At 39.5% G+C, this 17,500-nt stretch overlaps 2 protein-coding genes across 4 annotated transcripts in view; both read right to left on the bottom strand.

Annotated features, from left to right (window-relative positions):
• LOC140948076 (uncharacterized) overlaps positions 1-17,500 on the bottom strand; it is a 137,769-nt gene that overhangs the window by 35,869 nt on the left and 84,400 nt on the right. The gene's annotated exons all lie outside the window — the stretch shown is intronic.
• On the bottom strand, positions 3,509-7,849 carry LOC140927728 (uncharacterized). Its single transcript, XM_073377414.1, has one exon. It carries the CDS (start codon positions 7,847-7,849, stop codon positions 3,509-3,511), a length of 4,341 nt encoding a protein of 1,446 aa, XP_073233515.1.

Here is a 17,500-nt window from a genome sequence, read left to right on the forward strand (position 1 = left end):
TCAACTGCATGCGGTACAAATCTGAACCGGTTGTACTAAATTCTATAATCAAACTCGGTCGCAATCACAGCTAATCACGCAATGAAATAAACACACACACGTACACGGAACACTTAGTTCAAAAACAGAAGAAGCTATTTGGTCCTTAACGAAGAAAAAAACAAGGAGACAAGAAAGAAAAGCTAACAGAATCATCACAATTGACGGTAAAAATAGCAAGAAGGTCGAATTATAACATTGATCTCAGAAAACTTCGCGTAAACAAAATCACCGGCCGCCGAAACCACAAAGCGGCTCTGAATGAAAACTCACCTACCGACTCTCCGCAATGACTCTTCATTCGCAGTTCAATTTAGCATTTCAGTTTCGAAGACAAGGGCAATTTTGCTGTTTAAGATAAAGCTTAAGCTCGTAGAAATGTTTGAACTAACCGAAAGAATGCCAGGGATGCGATCCGCTGAATATCAAATGACAATCCCGCTAAAATTTTTCATAATTATACATAATTATGCGAATGTTTAGACAATCAACCAATCAAAATCATTACCCGGTTTTCGGGTAGTGAGTGACGTCACTCACTACGAGCCTCAGCGCTCCGGAAGTTAAAAAATTCGTACCGTCTGGTTGCTATGATCATCCAGTTGAGTATCCATCACCGTAACACTTTTGCGGTCAACTACCGCAGCGCTCGTAAAGTACTTTAATTAAAACCGTGTTCAAAATCCTGTAGGAAGTCTGTTTATTTTTGAGTCAATTAATGCACTGCTGACTTTCACGAGGTCAACTTTTGCATAAATTATCAAACATTATGTTAAGCGGGAAATCTACCTATGGTTCGCGGGAGAAGCAACTTCTATAGCGGCGCAAGACAAATGTTTCGAGAGTTGAGGATGTGCTCACAAACTATTCACTATGTGACAAAAGGAGAAATCACTGGCATGATAGCTGCATGTAATAGTAATTTTATCAATCCAGGTCGCGCCGTGCTCGCTCGAGAACGCTGTGACAACCTCGTTTGGAGCGCTTCTCAATACTTCCAAAACATGTTGTAATCGGTAAGTAGACTTAAGCACTTAGTATCGCCAACCCATTCGAATCAGTGTATACCCAATTCTTTGTCTGAAGATTCTCGCAAACACATATACCAAGTAAATCTGGATGGAAGAGGAAATTGTCTCCTGAAACGCAGCCAGATTATATTTTGAAGGATTGCGGCACAATTCAACGCGTCTTCCAGGTCAGCCCTAATTTATAGTTCGTAAGAGTATAAATTGCGATCTCCCTATTAAGCTTTCTTTGATAAAACTTCAGTAGAAACAAAACAACGCAGACATGACATTCTCCTTCATGAGACACGATCGGCTGAAGGAAATATCTGTTTACAAGTCGGGTAAATTATCCATTCTTGCGCACCGCAAAATCAGCTAAAATCAGTCGCTGGAAACCTGGTATATTATTAAGCCTGAGCGCTTCTAAGAATAACACGTTTAGAACTTCGACGCGTAGAAAAAAAAGGTAGTTGTTCTATATCCTTTCTGGTTCATCCAGGTAGAAGTCCTGGCATATTATTATGCCTGAGCGCTTCTAGGATATATAACACGTTTAGCATTTCGACCCGTAGCCGTAAAAAAAAAATTAGGCAGTTGTTCTATATCCTTTCTGGTTCATCCAGGTAGAAGTCCTGGCATATTATTATGCCTGAGCGCTTCTAGGATATATAACACGTTTAGCATTTCGATCCGTAGCCGTAAAAAACAATTTAGGCAGTTGTTTTATATCCTTTCTGGTTCATCCAGGTAGAAGTCCTGGCATGATATAATTATGCCTGAGCGCTTCTAGGATATATAACACGTTTAGCATTTCGACCTGTAGCCGAAAAAGAAACATGATTAGGCAGTTGTTCTATATCCTTTCTGGTTCACCCAGGTAGAAGTCCTGGCATGATGTTATTATGCCTGAGCGCTTCTAGGATATACAACACGTTTAGTATTTTGATCCGTAGCCGAAAAAGAAACATGATTAGGCAGTTGTTCTATATCCTTTCTGGTTCACCCAGGTAGAAGTCCTGGCATGATGTTATTATGCCTGAGCGCTTCTAGGATATATAACACGTTTAGCATTTCGATCCGTAGCCGAAAAAAAGAAATCAGGCAGTTGTTCTATATCCTTTCTGGTTCACCCAGGTAGAAGTCCTGGCATGATGTTATTATGCCTGAGCGCTTCTAGGATATATAACACGTTGGCAATGAAATCGACCGCAGACTTTAAAATGTTCTTTTTAGAAGGCACTGCATTATTTTTTCCGGACATTTTGTTTGATATCGCATTTTTAATTAATTTTATTTGTCGCCCCAGGATGATGACATGATTGAGTGAAAATTGACGCCTCTATCATATTAGACGCGAAATACGATCAGAGATTAAGGGAATAGGGAATGTTGCAAGCTACTGGGTATCCAGCTGAGATAGCTGACTTTTACTCAGCTATCTCAGCTGGATACTGAGGGGTTTTTTGGTTGCTAAGACCGTGCAGCTCGTTATGGACGGCACTAACGGCTGGTCGATTCAGACGTTGTTGAGAGGAGAAAACGACTCGAAGCAATCGGATGAATTTCAGGCTAGTAATCATTTGGTATACTCGTGAAATTAGGGAATAATTTGACCAAATCCTTTTTCACTCGTCATCATTTGATTACACATACGAATTATGAGAAATCATCAAAAGCCACTGAAATCACTGTTATTACATGAAATATATCATTCATTATCCTTAGATGATATAAGTGGATGATAAATGTGATCTTCACCGTTACGTGGATAATTTGGGCAGGCTTTTTGAATGATTTGCATTTTTTAAACCATTACTCTTCGTTATGGAATGTAAATAATTTTCCTTGTGGCGGTATCGAGTTCTGAACTCAACTGGTTATAATCTGGCTACAGAAGTCTGTTCTCAAAATATCTAGGATCATTATCCTCTAATGTTACAATGAAATAAATGTTGTAGTTCAATTTTATAATCCTATGTGTTCGAGTATGATGATGGGTGATGATGAGTTTAAAACAAAAGAAGTTAAAATTTCCACAACATAAACAGCGCGTCCACGGTTTCAAAAAGCTCGTTGTCGCGGCTTCGCTACGCGGTTTATGATTTAGGATGAAGGAAGAAAAAAACACTTTGGCCCCCAGAGCACGCTGGTCAGGCAAATCGATCGTACAGATATCGCTAGTGTGATGGGTTCCAATCCCGTTAAGTATTGTTCTCCACGTCCCTTTTCGTAATTCCCGCGATTCCATACATAACATTGATAAACATTTCGTTATTTAACGCTGATCGTCGCAGTTAGATGAACAACAACAAATTTATCTGAATAATTACTATTTATGAGGATATTACGAACAATCGAAAATTTTGTGCTGCATTGGACATTATTTATAGGATTAAGGAGATAAGTTTTCAAGTAAAAAATTTTCTATAACACTAAAAAATACAGAATTTGCAAAGAGCTTACCCTTTCCCGTTTTTACTGTGCTCGTCTCGCGGTAAATGCACCCTGATAACTTTGATACTAGGTACGTTGTTCTGCAGGCCGATAGCCAGAAGGCGATTGAGGGGACAGGCTGTTAAACAGGACACTTCACTTTCCACATCAATTACACTTAGAAGTTCACCAGATTTGACGTTAACCAGTGCAACTGTTACATCAGAACGATAAAAAACACAATTTTCATCACTGATAAACTTACAATGACGAAACTGATAAGGAAACGACGGCAAAATATGGAGTCTGTTTCCTGTTTGCGCATCCAGGACTAACAGGCCTCCAGTCATCCATACGATAAGGAACTGTTCCATAGGGGAGAACAGAGCACCCTTACAAAACTGCTTTGTGAGACCGACGTCCTTTTTCCAAACACTTGCGCCATCCAACAACTGAAGTGAGCCAGAGTCACTAAGGGTTAATAGCTGACATTTACTGTTGAGCGTAAGAACACTTCCGTCTAAAACTGGGATTGTTGACACGATTTCTCCACTTCTTGCATCCACGACTTTTACGTCAAACACTCTTATGAACGCTACTTGCCCTTCTGAAATAGGAATTATCTGTTTGACACCAGACAGGCTGCTCCACGTTTTTATACATTTAGACAGGCTATAATCCCACCACTCAACGGTATCCTCCGTTGGAATTAGGACATCACCTTTCACGGGGCACAAAGGAGAGCGCCTTGGACCCATGACGTTTCTCTCAGCTTTAAGCTTCCCACTTTCAGCGTCCCAAGCAGTATCTGATGTGTCACTGGCAACATACACGGTCTGTCCATCCAAACTCAGTGCTATTCCAGTCGGTTTGGTAGCTACGTCTTGACTTCTTTTGTTTACCTTCTTGGTATCCACCATTTCTATTGCACTCCGTGTGCACTGTAACAGACGTTGATCATCAAGAACAAACGTCAAGTAGTAATTCAAATGGTCTGCGGTAAAAAGATCTCCAGATGAAAAACCACAATCATTAAAAGACTGAAAATTCTCGAAATTATAAGTAACATCATCAGAACCCTCAAAAGAGAAGGTATTGGGGGTCTCCTTAATTACCCTGAGACAAAAGAAGCGGGGGCATAAGCGTTTTACTTGGCAACAAAAGAGAGACCGATATTCAGGTGAAAACTTAACCACGCCGCATACTTCTCGGACATCTACTTTTGCCCTTGTGCTACAACCATGCATCATATCAACTAAGCAAATCGATCCTGATGAATGGGAAATTGCAAGCAGCCTTTCATTGCGAGACCACGAAAAAGATAAAATGTCATCATCTCTCTGGATCCGATCGAGCAATGAGCCATTTTGCAAACTCCACAAGACAAGGCATTTAGAATCCTTAAGGCAATTAGTTAGAATCTTGGTCTTGTCGCCGGAAATAGAGCAAACTGAGAATCTACAGTTACTTCCGGGAAAGAGCGGTGTCAAGTCTCCGTCCATAGTGTAGGCCTGACTTAGACTCCCAGGTAAAACAACTTCTCTAGTTGGGTGGAAAACAACAGAGCGAAATAAACAAGTTATATCTGCAGAGGGCAACTTTCGTATCGGGAGAGAAATGTCCAGGTTGTAAGTCTTGGTTATTATGACTGGACGTGTCCACAATAGCCTGCCAGTAAGAAGTGACCACAGCTGGAGCTTTCCGTCATTACATTCACACACCATGTAATCCAGCTGAGGAGAGACGTCCAAACAGGCCACATGAGATGAACATTGAAATTGGGCTACAACACCACCCTGATGCATCTCCTTAAGAACAATCTCCATATATGTTATTTCAGGATACTTGATCCGCAAAAGATTCGATGCCTCTACAGTTAAAACTTTCCCTCCTTGGTTAAGTACGGTTTGAAGAAAAATACGAGGAGCATCGGTAAATCTACGCCGGTACTTTCTCAACAGAAACAACAAAGTGTCCAGAATACTTTGGTTATCTTCTGATAAAACGGTAGAGACACCCTCCTTTTTTAGCCAGACGAGATCTTCAGCGGCTAATGTACTGTTTACGCAGGTCTTGGCATACACTATTTCTAAATCTAAAATGCAAGCCTTTGTTAGTTCGTCCAGCTTATGTGGCTCTCTCTTGACGCTTTTGTGTAACATGTGACGTGCACCATGGTATAGCGCGTACCTCTCCGTGGTGCTAAATTGTACATTGTCTACACCTCTTCGCTTTAAATAATCAAGTTCTTCAGTACAAAGATCTTCTAATATACGATGACCTTCGTTCTCTCCCGTGATAAATTCATGCTCCCCATAACATGAGGTGTCCGTTAACCAGTCTTTAACTGACTTGTGAATAACGTGAAGACACTCGTAACGGATGGGAAGAAGTGTGGACACACTACCCAGGGCTTTCGATACTGTTCGCTTTGCAAGTGGTGAATTAGTGACTGGTACCAATACTTTAGAGACAAAACTTACTGGAAGGGGTTCCCTTGCAGCGGTAATAGCAGATACCAAATTAAGGAAATGTTCTTTCTCTATGCCGAGTTCCCTCACGAGTTCGTTTTCCAAACGTTTGAAGTAGGAATGGTAGACTGAAGAAATTCCTTCTGGCAAGATGTCATCAAGGTCCCCTTTGAGGAAAGGCGATGCATTTTCAGTAATAGTCAAAACGAGGAAATGGGCATAAAGCATGAGGCCTTCAGATTTCAAAACTAATTTTCCTACAACCTCGTTCAGATGTTCTGGATTGACCACGTACTGCAGCTTCTTTACAAAAAACACCCTGATATCCTCAAGATTCTTTTTATCATCAGACTTCAGTTCAAACGGTTTCAAATGTTTAAGTTTCTCTGCAATGTTTAGGGCTGCACGCGTGGTAATAAAAAAACGAATCCAAATAGGAAGCTTACAAAACTGAGAAGCAATCACATCAAGGAGGTCATTTCGTCCTTGGTATTCGCTTTCATCCAAACCATCTATCACCATGAGCATGTTTCTTCCCGGGTCACCTACAGCACTAAGAGGTTCCTTAAAAAGCAGTGCAAACAACTCCTCCACACCCATGTTGTTTAGATCAATGCCCACATTTCTGGATAGCTGTTTCACGAGGGCTTGCTTGTACTCCGGAAGGGCATGGGACAAGTGACAGGCTAAGGACTGAATTATTAACTGAGGCTTAGAGTAGCGTACATTATTATACTGACAAAAGTGGCTTCCTGAAAGTCTGCCGGTTTTTTGCATTCTCTTGCAAATCGCAGCTGCGATGATTGATTTTCCCATTCCTGCATTTCCACTGATCACCATTACACGGTTTTGACAGCTTCTGTCATCCAGCCAGTTCTGAACTCTATCAAAGACCCACTCACGGGTACCTTCCTGAAATCGCTCTGCGAAATACTCAATATCTCCTCTGAATTCCGAGTTGGTAAGATTTCTAAGGACTTCGTCTGCCTTGTCGTTGTCTCTTCCTTCTTTCAAACTCTCCACTGTTTTCTTTATTTCCTTGAGACCTGCTGCAACTTCTGTCACGTTCTGAGTAACGTTTTCAACGCTTTGTTGAGTCTTGGTCTGGGCCTGATGTATGTCTTCCACCTTCTTTTGTGTCTTGGTCTGTGCCTTATGTATGTCTTCCACAGTCTTCTGAGTCTTGACTTGGGTCTGACGTACATTTTCAACCGCTTGTTGCGTTATTGTCTGAGACTGATGCACCTCCTTCAATTGTGACTTGATATCCTCTTCACTGTCAGCCCAGTCAATTAATACTTTGACATAATCTTGCTCTCCACCTTCCTCTGCCCTCAGCCTATCTACGTCTGCCTGATCAAGGCCAAGGTTTACAAGAACACCACTAATTTCAGTCCACAGAGCAGAGAAAGTTGGAGTATCAACACCAGTGGTTGTCACATGACCATACAAGATATTGCGATAGAACTTAACACGTGCGAGGTTTGCCTCACGAGACGTGTCACTTGGGGGAGGTTTAGTGTGCCAACCTGAAGGGGGAGGGGTTAATCCAGAAATGTTGGACAGAAGGAGAAACAGAAGAGTTATGTCAAAGGTGTGGGAGTCTGGTGCGGCTCCACTTGGTGGGAATAGTTTGGTCCACTGATGTCGATTCAGAACTCGTCGACGCAGGAGGTTGTTAAGAATTGAGTAATTTGAATTGAAGTCAGCAATCAAGTTTGCAGGCGGGTGATGGCGATCAAAAACCTTCCTCAGAACTGTTGTTCCACCGTCGATAACGAGCCTGCTAAGCTTTGCTCCGTTTGACTTCTCCACAGAACTGGCTAGAGGTGCAATGCTGCAGAAGTCATTGATGTTGCAAGTGGAACCTTTTGTCTTAATGGTCCTAAATACCATAAAAAAATAAAACAGTACTGTTACTATTGCTCTATTTTAGGTATCCACGGCCGAAGAGCGAGAAGTTTGCAAAGAATTTTGAAAGTTCATTCAGTAACGCGCTTAAATTGATGTGCAGAAGTTAATTCAACATACAATTGACATAGTTACTATAGTTATATGACTCTAACGTTTTAAACGAATTGTCAGGACGAGCTGAAGGATCTCGTCAAAACAGACGTTGTGAACTGTTTCGATAGAAATTATAAACTTTATTGATGAGCTGCGCCTTCACCTTATTGATCATGAACGTAAGAGGAGTTGCTTTGTTACCAACATTTTCACAATATTTGTTTACATATGAGCGTACAGGAATGTGTTTTAATTTGTTTTCTCATTGCCACTTAACTCAGGCGGAAAATGGTGTAAAAAGTGTAAACTGCCGGGAAAACATGTACAAATGTCCTTCTATTTGAAACTTAAAGACTGCTGGAAAGTTTGTCGCAAATTGTTACCAGGCCTACTACTTTCGTTTGGCGAGTACGTGTATATTATTTGTGAAGCCGAATGACAGTTCGATACATCTTCGACAATTTGCTCTCTTCTTCGCTCACTGCAGCAGTATTTTTAAAAAGAGCTGGCTTCTTCCAAGCACTGTTTATGGTTGATGTTTTGGAAGCGATCTTTGTCAGTGACTAAACTTCATTTGATTTACTTTCACCTGCGAAAAAGGTAGTTGTGCTCTCCTTTGCTTCTGTTACCGCTTGAGTTTGGGAAGCAATACCTACATGTCCACCGCATTCAGTCTAAGAATAACATTTGCGCTCTATTCTCTCGTCTACTACCGTACCACAGTGAAAACACCAGTTCTCGTCCCAGCACTGAAGTTAAGCCCTTTTTGGCTGGTTTAGTACTTATGGATGGGTGATCGCCTGGGAATACTGCTCCTTGTTGCAGGCTTCTTCTTTTCTTTCATTCAAGATTTTTCCTTTTAAAGTAACTTCGCTGACGGCCAGAAAATTATGCGTAATTAAAATGCAAGTAAGCTAATTTTTATTGACAACATATTATTGGCCGAAATCGCGCGTTTGTTCAGGAGAGCAAAGTCAGAATATTAATGCCTTTAACAACATTTTGTGTCAATACGATTGGAATTCCTTAACTCACTATTGGTTCCTGCGAAAATGTACTAAATTTTACAACAGCTTTCCATTAGCGTTCTGTCAAGGAAAAAACCTGAAAACTCTGCGCAATCCGTGGCTCACAACTGGGCTCTTGAAATATGTTAAAAGCAAATATAGACTTTATCAATTATTATTAAAAAGACTACTCATAAGCGTGAATCAAGCTATAAGGCCTTTGAAAAATAAATTAACTTGTCTCGTTCGTGTAGCCAGGAGAAATTATTGTACCAGCAAATTAGACATAACTAAATCTAACTTGATCAACAAGCGCGTCGCTAAAGCACCATATACTGTAAGCTTCTCTAACCATAGAGTGAAAATCAGCAATCCCGTTGACATTGCAAATAACCTCTCTGATTACTTAACCAACATAGAGCTAAATTTGTCACGTAGAATCCCAGAGCGATACTCCGGATTTCAAGTGACAGAGATGACCGAATGGGGGTAAAAGTCAAAACCCCTAGTTGCCGTTTTCCTTCTGAATCCATTCGTTGCGTTCGGTTCACGAATAAAGCAATATTGTTAAACCATTTAACGCTAAAAGGTTCCTGGACATGATTATATATCCATGGAAATAATTCATCAGTCGCCTCAAAATAATGTTCAGCCCCGTGTATAAGTATTAAACATTTCGTTGCCTACTGGTATGTTTCCTGGATCACTTAAAATCGCTAAAGTAATTCTGGGATTTAAGACAGATGATCCAACACTTGGTAAGTACAGGCCAATATCAATTCTTCCAGCTTTTTCTAAACTTTTTGAGAAAGTCATGTTCAACCGACTGATTGAATTGTTAAACTTGTATAATATTTTATACTAGAAACAATTTGGATTCCGTAATAATCATTCGACTGCATTAGCTTTAATCGATTTAATAAGAAATATATCTTCAGCTATCGACAGAAATGAATCAACTACTACTTTGTCGTGGTTCAAAAGCTATCTTAAAGGAGCTGTGTCACGAAATTCAGCCAAATTAGGAAATTGCAAAATTCCATACCAGAAACAACAGATGCCGCGGATGGGCAAAACTGAAGAAAAAAAAACTGTTCAGCCTAACAGTTTTTCAAAGTTGATCCCTGCTGCTTGCAACTTCAAAAAAAATGCTCAGGAGACATATTTGTTTGTCTGGGATCTCTGATTTTGTCATTTACATGTAATTTCTTTGCTTACTTTAAGTTCCATAACGATTGAGGGCGAGTAATTGGCAAAATTAAACAAAATGAACTGGACTGCCGTGACACAGCCCCTTTAAAGGTCAAATGAACCAAAAATTCGACATTTTTTATGTTAGCTCAATTCTAGTGAAATATGTTTAATATGAACCGAATAAACATACTATGAAGTTTCAGCTAAATTGAAGCAAGCATCTCCGAGATATTCGTAATTAAAAATTGTTATTTTTTGGCCCTTATGTTCGTAGAGCGGTCGCAAAAATTGTCGGTAAAAACAGCTTGTGACGTCAATGTTGGTCAGGTGAAAAAAAAGCGGGAAATTCAAAACAGTGTTTTTCGAGTCGACTTGGCGCAGAATTTGTGGTGGTTTGTGCGGCCATAAACCTAGAAAGAACAAGCAATTTGTCTTCAAAATTTGCAAGCTGTGGTTATAACCTTATTATTTAACTTTCTCAAGGAATACATCATAGTAAAACGGACTTTAACGACGGCATTAATTTCCTAACGCTGTACTGGAAATGTGTGTGCGTAGGACCAATTTTTTTCAAGATGTATTCACAAAATGTGTTCATATAAGGATGTTTCTGGATATTTTAGGTCCGGAGCTCCACTGTGGACACAAAAACAAAATATCTTTGTATAGTGATTTGCCCAAAGAAATTCACGCTTGCCCGCAGTGTGTTTGAAGTCATTGAACTTTGTCGCACTCCAGCTGATATTTTAAAACCCACGCTCGATCGGACACTTGTCCTTCGCAGAACACTAAATAATAAACAAAATCCCCAATGTAGAAGCTTTGGCGTTGATATGTGGGCAGAAAAAGAGTTAATCTTTATCTACTAAAATCTTCCCCAAAATCGGTTTCAAAGCAACTACAGTTTTTTTAAACTTGATCGTTTCGCGTAGATAAAGTTTGCTTTGTGTTGTCGAGTTGAACATGCATAGCACTTCTCAAAAACCAAGTAAGATTTCCTTCAAACAAAGTTGAAGTTACATTATTGCAAAAACTTCTCTCCAGTTATGTATATGATTTAATTACCGACTGATGTGACTTTAAGGAGCATAGACGCCACTTTACGCTCGCAAAGAGAGGCGACAAGTAAAGAACAATTCCGTCATGCATAAAATTCAGCTTAAGTGAACTAAAAAAAGGTTCAATAAGGTTGCAAAACAACAAATTTCCACTCAAAAAACATAAGGCTTAAGGCTCTTATACCTGCTGACAATGAAGAAGTGAACTTTCTGTGCGAAATAAACTAACTAAAGATCTTAAAAGCAAAAGATCACTTGCAAGCTTCGCACCCAAGCCATGATTCACCATTTAGCTATTTTTAAAAACTGGTCCATGCGAGGGTCTTCATTCAAGCAAATTAAACGCAGCAAACTGAATCATTAGAAAGTACAGAAAACTGCACATAAGGGTTTGTTTTGATCGCTTCAGTCAAATCCAGCTCCAGCAATTGTTCACGGGCAAAGAGTCAATTGTTTTGAAGTCACTGCCGGCAGTTGTCGTTCTCAGCTTCTTCACAGCGAGTGAAAAGGAAAATTTGCGTACAGAAAGAAAACAAAACTACGTAATTAAAAATGAAAAAGAAAAAAAATACTCTGACTATCATTACTTGAGCAACAGAAAAGTGATCGAAGTAGTCTGGTCCTCCCGAGTAAGCTTACTAGCTTTCTATAGTTCCGAGGAAGTTTTAAGCGCTTAAGTTTGTTCACTCGCAAGCGTTAGCATTACGGTTCTTTGAAATAAGACAAGGATAAAGCTGGTTCTGCAAAGGTAAATGAATCTGGGCATGTAAAAAAACTAACCGTAACTACTAATAACAGAATACAAGCGGGCTTTAATTCAGCCCGGCGAAAGAAGGCGAAGCACTGGACACAAAATCAATTCACAAATCGAATGAACAATTATCAGAAAAATACAAACCTCTATTGAAATGTTCAAAACATTTTATTCCTCCTCAGACTGACGGAATGATCTGTTTTTACTCTAACATTGGTTGTTCTGAATCCAAAGTAATTTTCAAGTGACGAAAAAAAAAAAACAACAACAAAAACGAAAAAAAGCCTTTACAAGGAGCAAACGTTCGCACCTCGTGTATTTCATTCAGTCTCAGTCAGAACTCTCACAGAACGAGAAAAACAAACGCAGGAGATAAGGGATGCGCAGAAGCTTGCGCAGAACGTTTTTTCGCCCTAAAAGAGAAACATTGACGTCACGTAGTCTCCAGTCTATCACGCGGCCATTTCAGAAACGTTTTCGTGAAGTCTTCGGAAATGCTCGGATTTTGATCTTTTATCTATAAAGGCTTGGGAAGAAAAATCTTTACCCAGATCTCACTTAGGATGGTTCTTTTTAGTGTTTGATGAAGGTAAAGCGGCAAAAGAAAATATTTCAATTTTTTGGTTCATTTGACCTTTAAGGACCAGACTCAATTTGTCCAATTTGGGTCCCATCGTTCTCACTGTAGAAAAAATTCATGTTGCGTCCCACAGGTCCCAATCCTTAGACCTGTTCTTTTCTAACTCAATTTTTACTGTTTGCTGACGATACAAATATTTTTTGTTCTCATAGGGATACGGACCACCTTATTTCTATTGCTAAAAATGCACTTGCAAAAGCAATAGTTATCGTAAAATTTGACTAAAACGAACTTTTGAGTCTAATTTTTTTTCCAAGGCAAAAGAAAGTTCATGTTAATATTCCTCTTGATATGGAAATTACTGTGATCAAGCAAGCCGTTTACACTAAATTCTTAGCCGGGCTCCCACGCGCGCTTCGCCCCATACTCAGAATATGGTTAACCTCTTTTCGTTTGGTTGTCACCTGATGAACCGAGCGTACGTACGTACGCGTCTACAGATTGTATGGGTGGGGTAGGGGAGACTATCTAAAGGGAGGGAGGGGTGTTTCAGGCGTGTCTTTGAAAGTCCACATTTTGTATTTTGGACAATCACAAAATGGTCAATTGACAGCTGTCAAAACAGGATAGCCACTGACCAGTATCACATGACCATATCGCGGGCTCATGTGTCAACTCATCGAGGTGATGTGATATATTTGGAAGCTGTCCGCTGACCAGTTGTTTTACTAGATCGCGACCAATGTTTTTGGTTGAGAAATACGTCACTTGTCAAAGTCGGAAATCCGATTTCGGATGGCATCGTTTTCGTTTTGCACTTTGCTTGATGCGTAAGAGGGTTGCAAAGTCTGAAGCGATACTGGCCTTACTTGATACCTTTCAGTGCTGCATCTCGAATGGTAAGCCTGAGAAACTATTGTATTTGATCTTTATTTTTGTTGGAGCTAACTCTATTAATGTTCATTCAAACACTCGCCACAGCTCGCACTGCAAAAGTGAGAACCGGCTGGCTGTATAGGTGATTTTGGAAATTTTTTAACGGTTTAGCTAAAAGCCCACGCGTGCTTCGATCGTCCTGAATATTGAATGAATGAAATTTGTATTAAAAATTGTGAAATACTGCATTCTGTCCGAGGTCTGTATGATAAAAACAGTGCCTCATAGTACTGTTTCACCTCACATGTGATGTATAAATGGTATAAGAGGTTGGTTTACACGCACCTAGATTTGTCGGCAAGATTTTGTACAGTAAACTTGCCAAACGCAAAAAAATTCGGCTTCATTTTTTCCCCGGCTTAATTAATCTACGGTGATCAAGAGCCATTATGACTCTTAAATGTGATTGAAGATGATTGCCACTTTTGTGGTGTACATATGAGGCTATCAACTCGATGTAAGATTTGGTTCACTCTTGGGCTGTTTGCAAACTATTTTTCTCTAAAATCGCATATATTAGCCTTTCGGTCAAAAGTCACATAAATGTGAATTGTGGAATACAAGTTTATTGTTTGATTTAAATTATAAATTTATTAATGGAAGCCTCGCTTTTAGCCCTGGCTAAACCTATATATTAGGTGTTATTTCTGATCAGCACCTTTCCTGGAAACCTCATATTAGTTTTGTTTGAAAAAATCTCGAAAACTCTGGGGATTATTGCAGAAGCCCGCTTTTATCTAGCATCCATAACGTTGCTGACCTTTTACTACTCTCGAGGTAAATCCCAACCTAACATATTGTAATGTTGCCTATAGTCTTCTACAGATTGCTATAACCTTAACTGTATTTACCTTTTCCAGAGGCGCATGGTGTGGTTTATAGCAAAAGCGCCCTATCTAGCAACTATTCAGCCAACTTAAAATCCTCGACATATATAGCATTTAGTTCTGTTTCTGTTGCTACTTTTATATACTCGTATTACCACAATTCTCTGCCTAGTAGCTTTCATAACCTCTTTTTAAGTAGTAATCAGGTTCACCATTATGAAACTCAACTAGCCTCTCAGTATAGACGTCATTTATTGGTGGAAGGAACATTACGCAGTACAGTATCCTTTATCAAGGACCAACAATCTGGAATTCGGTACCTATTGTACTTACCAGCTCTTCTTCTATATTTGTTTTTTTTTTTCTTAATTCGAAAATTATCTCATTGATAGTAGCTCTGTCGCTTTTCTTTTTATGTGCACACTCTGTACTCAAGCAGGTAATTAGTAATCTAGCCTAAGGAAGCCTATTGATATAAGCTCCCAGCCTCGTTAGGTTTCCTTGTTACATCAATTTACAGTGTAATAAACAAGTAGTTTAATGTTATGTTGTGCTGTGTGAGCGACTAATCAAACAAAAAAAATCTCCTGTCTGAGCATAGTACATGACCTCAGTACATTTTATGCTGAAAACACGCCCCTAACATTCAACCAATCCAAGAGAAATCCAAATCTCTACTCTACTGCAGTAACGTTTCCTGGCAGTATACACCTACACATTTCATCAACCATATTCCGAGTAAAGTGGCTCATAGATGCTTTGATTTAGTAGAATGTCATCAGCCAAGCGTTCTGGTTTTTAACAACCTAACAATGAGACAGACGTCATGTTTCATTGGAATAAAGCCTCGTTGGTGCCTAGTCAGTGCCTAGTTATTGCCTAATCCTGCATACTAATTAAGTGCCTAGACACTGCCTTTCCGCGTATTAATTAAGTGCCTAGTCAGTGTCTAGCTAGCCAGGTAAAAATGCGTTCCTCAATACTAATAACTGTCTTCCCGCATACTAATTCGGTATAGGTTTACTAATGAGCGTTTCTCTACTGCAATGGGCACAATAGGCTTGTCTAGGCTTGCCTGTTGAGTAACTTGAGTCCGGTTTTCGGACCGTGTATTGAAAAAAATACGAATAAGAGAAGCGATCACCTAGCCACGCGAGAAACGGCTTACTATATCTTATTTAGCGCTAAAAATCAGATATATAAACAAAACACACAAGTGCATACACAAAGTAGAGCTGAAAACTTTTTATTTCAATTTTGTCTGACTATTACAAAAACGTTTTCTCCCTTTTGTCTCCAGGAAGTGAAAAACTATTGAAGTCTTGTCATTTTCACGCGCCGTTAGTCGGTTAATTATGCGCAGGGCGGATAAAGGTTGGGCGGTGAAACGAGCGCTCCGCTCTTCATTTAATGTGTGATGCGGAGTAGGACTGGCACGAGCGCTCTTTCCGCGCTTCCGGTGCGCTTGAAGGCCGGCGAAATTTTCGTTTTTGCAAACCGGAAATCCTATTTTCTTTCTGTAATTTCAGGCTACAATGTTAAATAGATAAATTCGTCTCATAACAATATCAATAAACAGTTTCATATGTTTGTGTCTATACGTCTATAAGTCAAACATGTTGGTCGTATAATGCCAAAATTTGAGTTTAATTTGAAAGTGTTGAATACCTCCTCCTTCCACTAAATATCACCTAATTGTCTTTCGCCGTTTCGTTTGCAAAAGCTTAACACTTCTTAACCGCAATTTTTACATATGTTAAAGGGGGATAAATTTTGTATAACATAGCAAAAAATTAGATTGATATATATTGATATAGTGGCGTTTTACTTCTTCAAACTTTGCTTCTCGGGTGCAACGCGCCATGGCGATTCGCGCAATGCGTTGCAAATCCAGCAACCGCATGTAAACAAAATTTATTGAGGTTAGTTGTAGGGTTTTTTCTCAGTTTTTCTCTCTAAAACAAAACAAGGTAGACAGTAAAAACTGAGGGGAAACTAATTTTGAAGTTCCGAAGAAACAGAAAGACGTATGAGATGTTTTTTTCAAAATTAAAAAGAAGGATGTTGGTGATTGAAATTAGCATAATTTCACCTTGCACGAGCTGCACGCATTTATAAAATACACGTCATGTAATATATCAAACATGAGATGCAGTGTTTCATCACCAGATGAAACACCGAGAAGAGAGTTGAAAATACGACGCGCAGCGGAGTATTTTTGACGAACTTCGAGGTGTTTCATCTGGTGATGAAACACTGTGTCGAATGTTTGATATTTCTTCTCAAACAAAATCATTTTTGAAGGAGAAATTAAGGATGCAAATACTAAGCAGTGTTTCATCCGATTTCCAAACACTCATTAAACATTAATTTCCTTTGTATTTTCTTAATGAATTATTAATGAGTTTGAGAACTAGTTATGAAGCACGATCTGCTGTCTTTTAGTTTTGCCATGGATGAGATTTTCCTTCGTGTTTTAGACAGTACTTAGTTGTTTTTTTTTGGAATAACATCGACATTGGCGAGTAGCAGAACGAAAATATAATTCAGTGGTAGAGTCATGGAAGTAATAAAAGAAACCCTTTGAAAGAGATGTTTGTCTACTCCAACTAAACCTCCCGCAAAAAATAGCAATATTTGCCTCACGGAGACAGCGTACCAGCACAAAGGGACGAGGAAGAAGTGCAAGAAAACAAATCAAGCCGCCATAATTCAGTGACAGCGGCAGTATCTAATGTACAAACCACATCGCAAGCCCTGACCGGAGGCGAAAACAAGCGACATTTCTAAGCAGAGTCCCATTCCACTGCATCACACCTTTATGCTCGGATGCGCTCGTTTCACCGCCCAACCTTTATCCGCCCTGATTATGCGAGTTAACAACCCGACATTTGCATACAAATTGCCTCTACAGCTAGACCCAAGGGACGGTCTTGACATATTATTATAAAAACACAAAACAATAAAAAACTTAGGAAGGATTAATTGAAACACGCGACCATTAAATGCTTGCGATAAAACCGGACACGTTTCTTAAGACACAAGAAATCCACTTTATGATACTTAGATAATTGCAAAAAGTGTAAAATACTCCGCGATTTAGAAGGAATCTATTAAAATAGTCAAAGAAAGCAAGTTTTTTTTACACTACGTTTCCCTCTTCATTTTTTTCCTTTTTTATTCC

Source organism: Porites lutea, chromosome 1, assembly GCF_958299795.1.
Source record: "Porites lutea chromosome 1, jaPorLute2.1, whole genome shotgun sequence".
Classification (NCBI taxonomy): domain Eukaryota; kingdom Metazoa; phylum Cnidaria; class Anthozoa; order Scleractinia; family Poritidae; genus Porites; species Porites lutea.

Excerpts from the sequence above, each read along its gene's own strand:
- LOC140927728 (XM_073377414.1), bottom strand. The coding sequence starts at position 7,849 with ATGGTATTTAGGACCATTAAGACAAAAGGTTCCACTTGCAACATCAAT.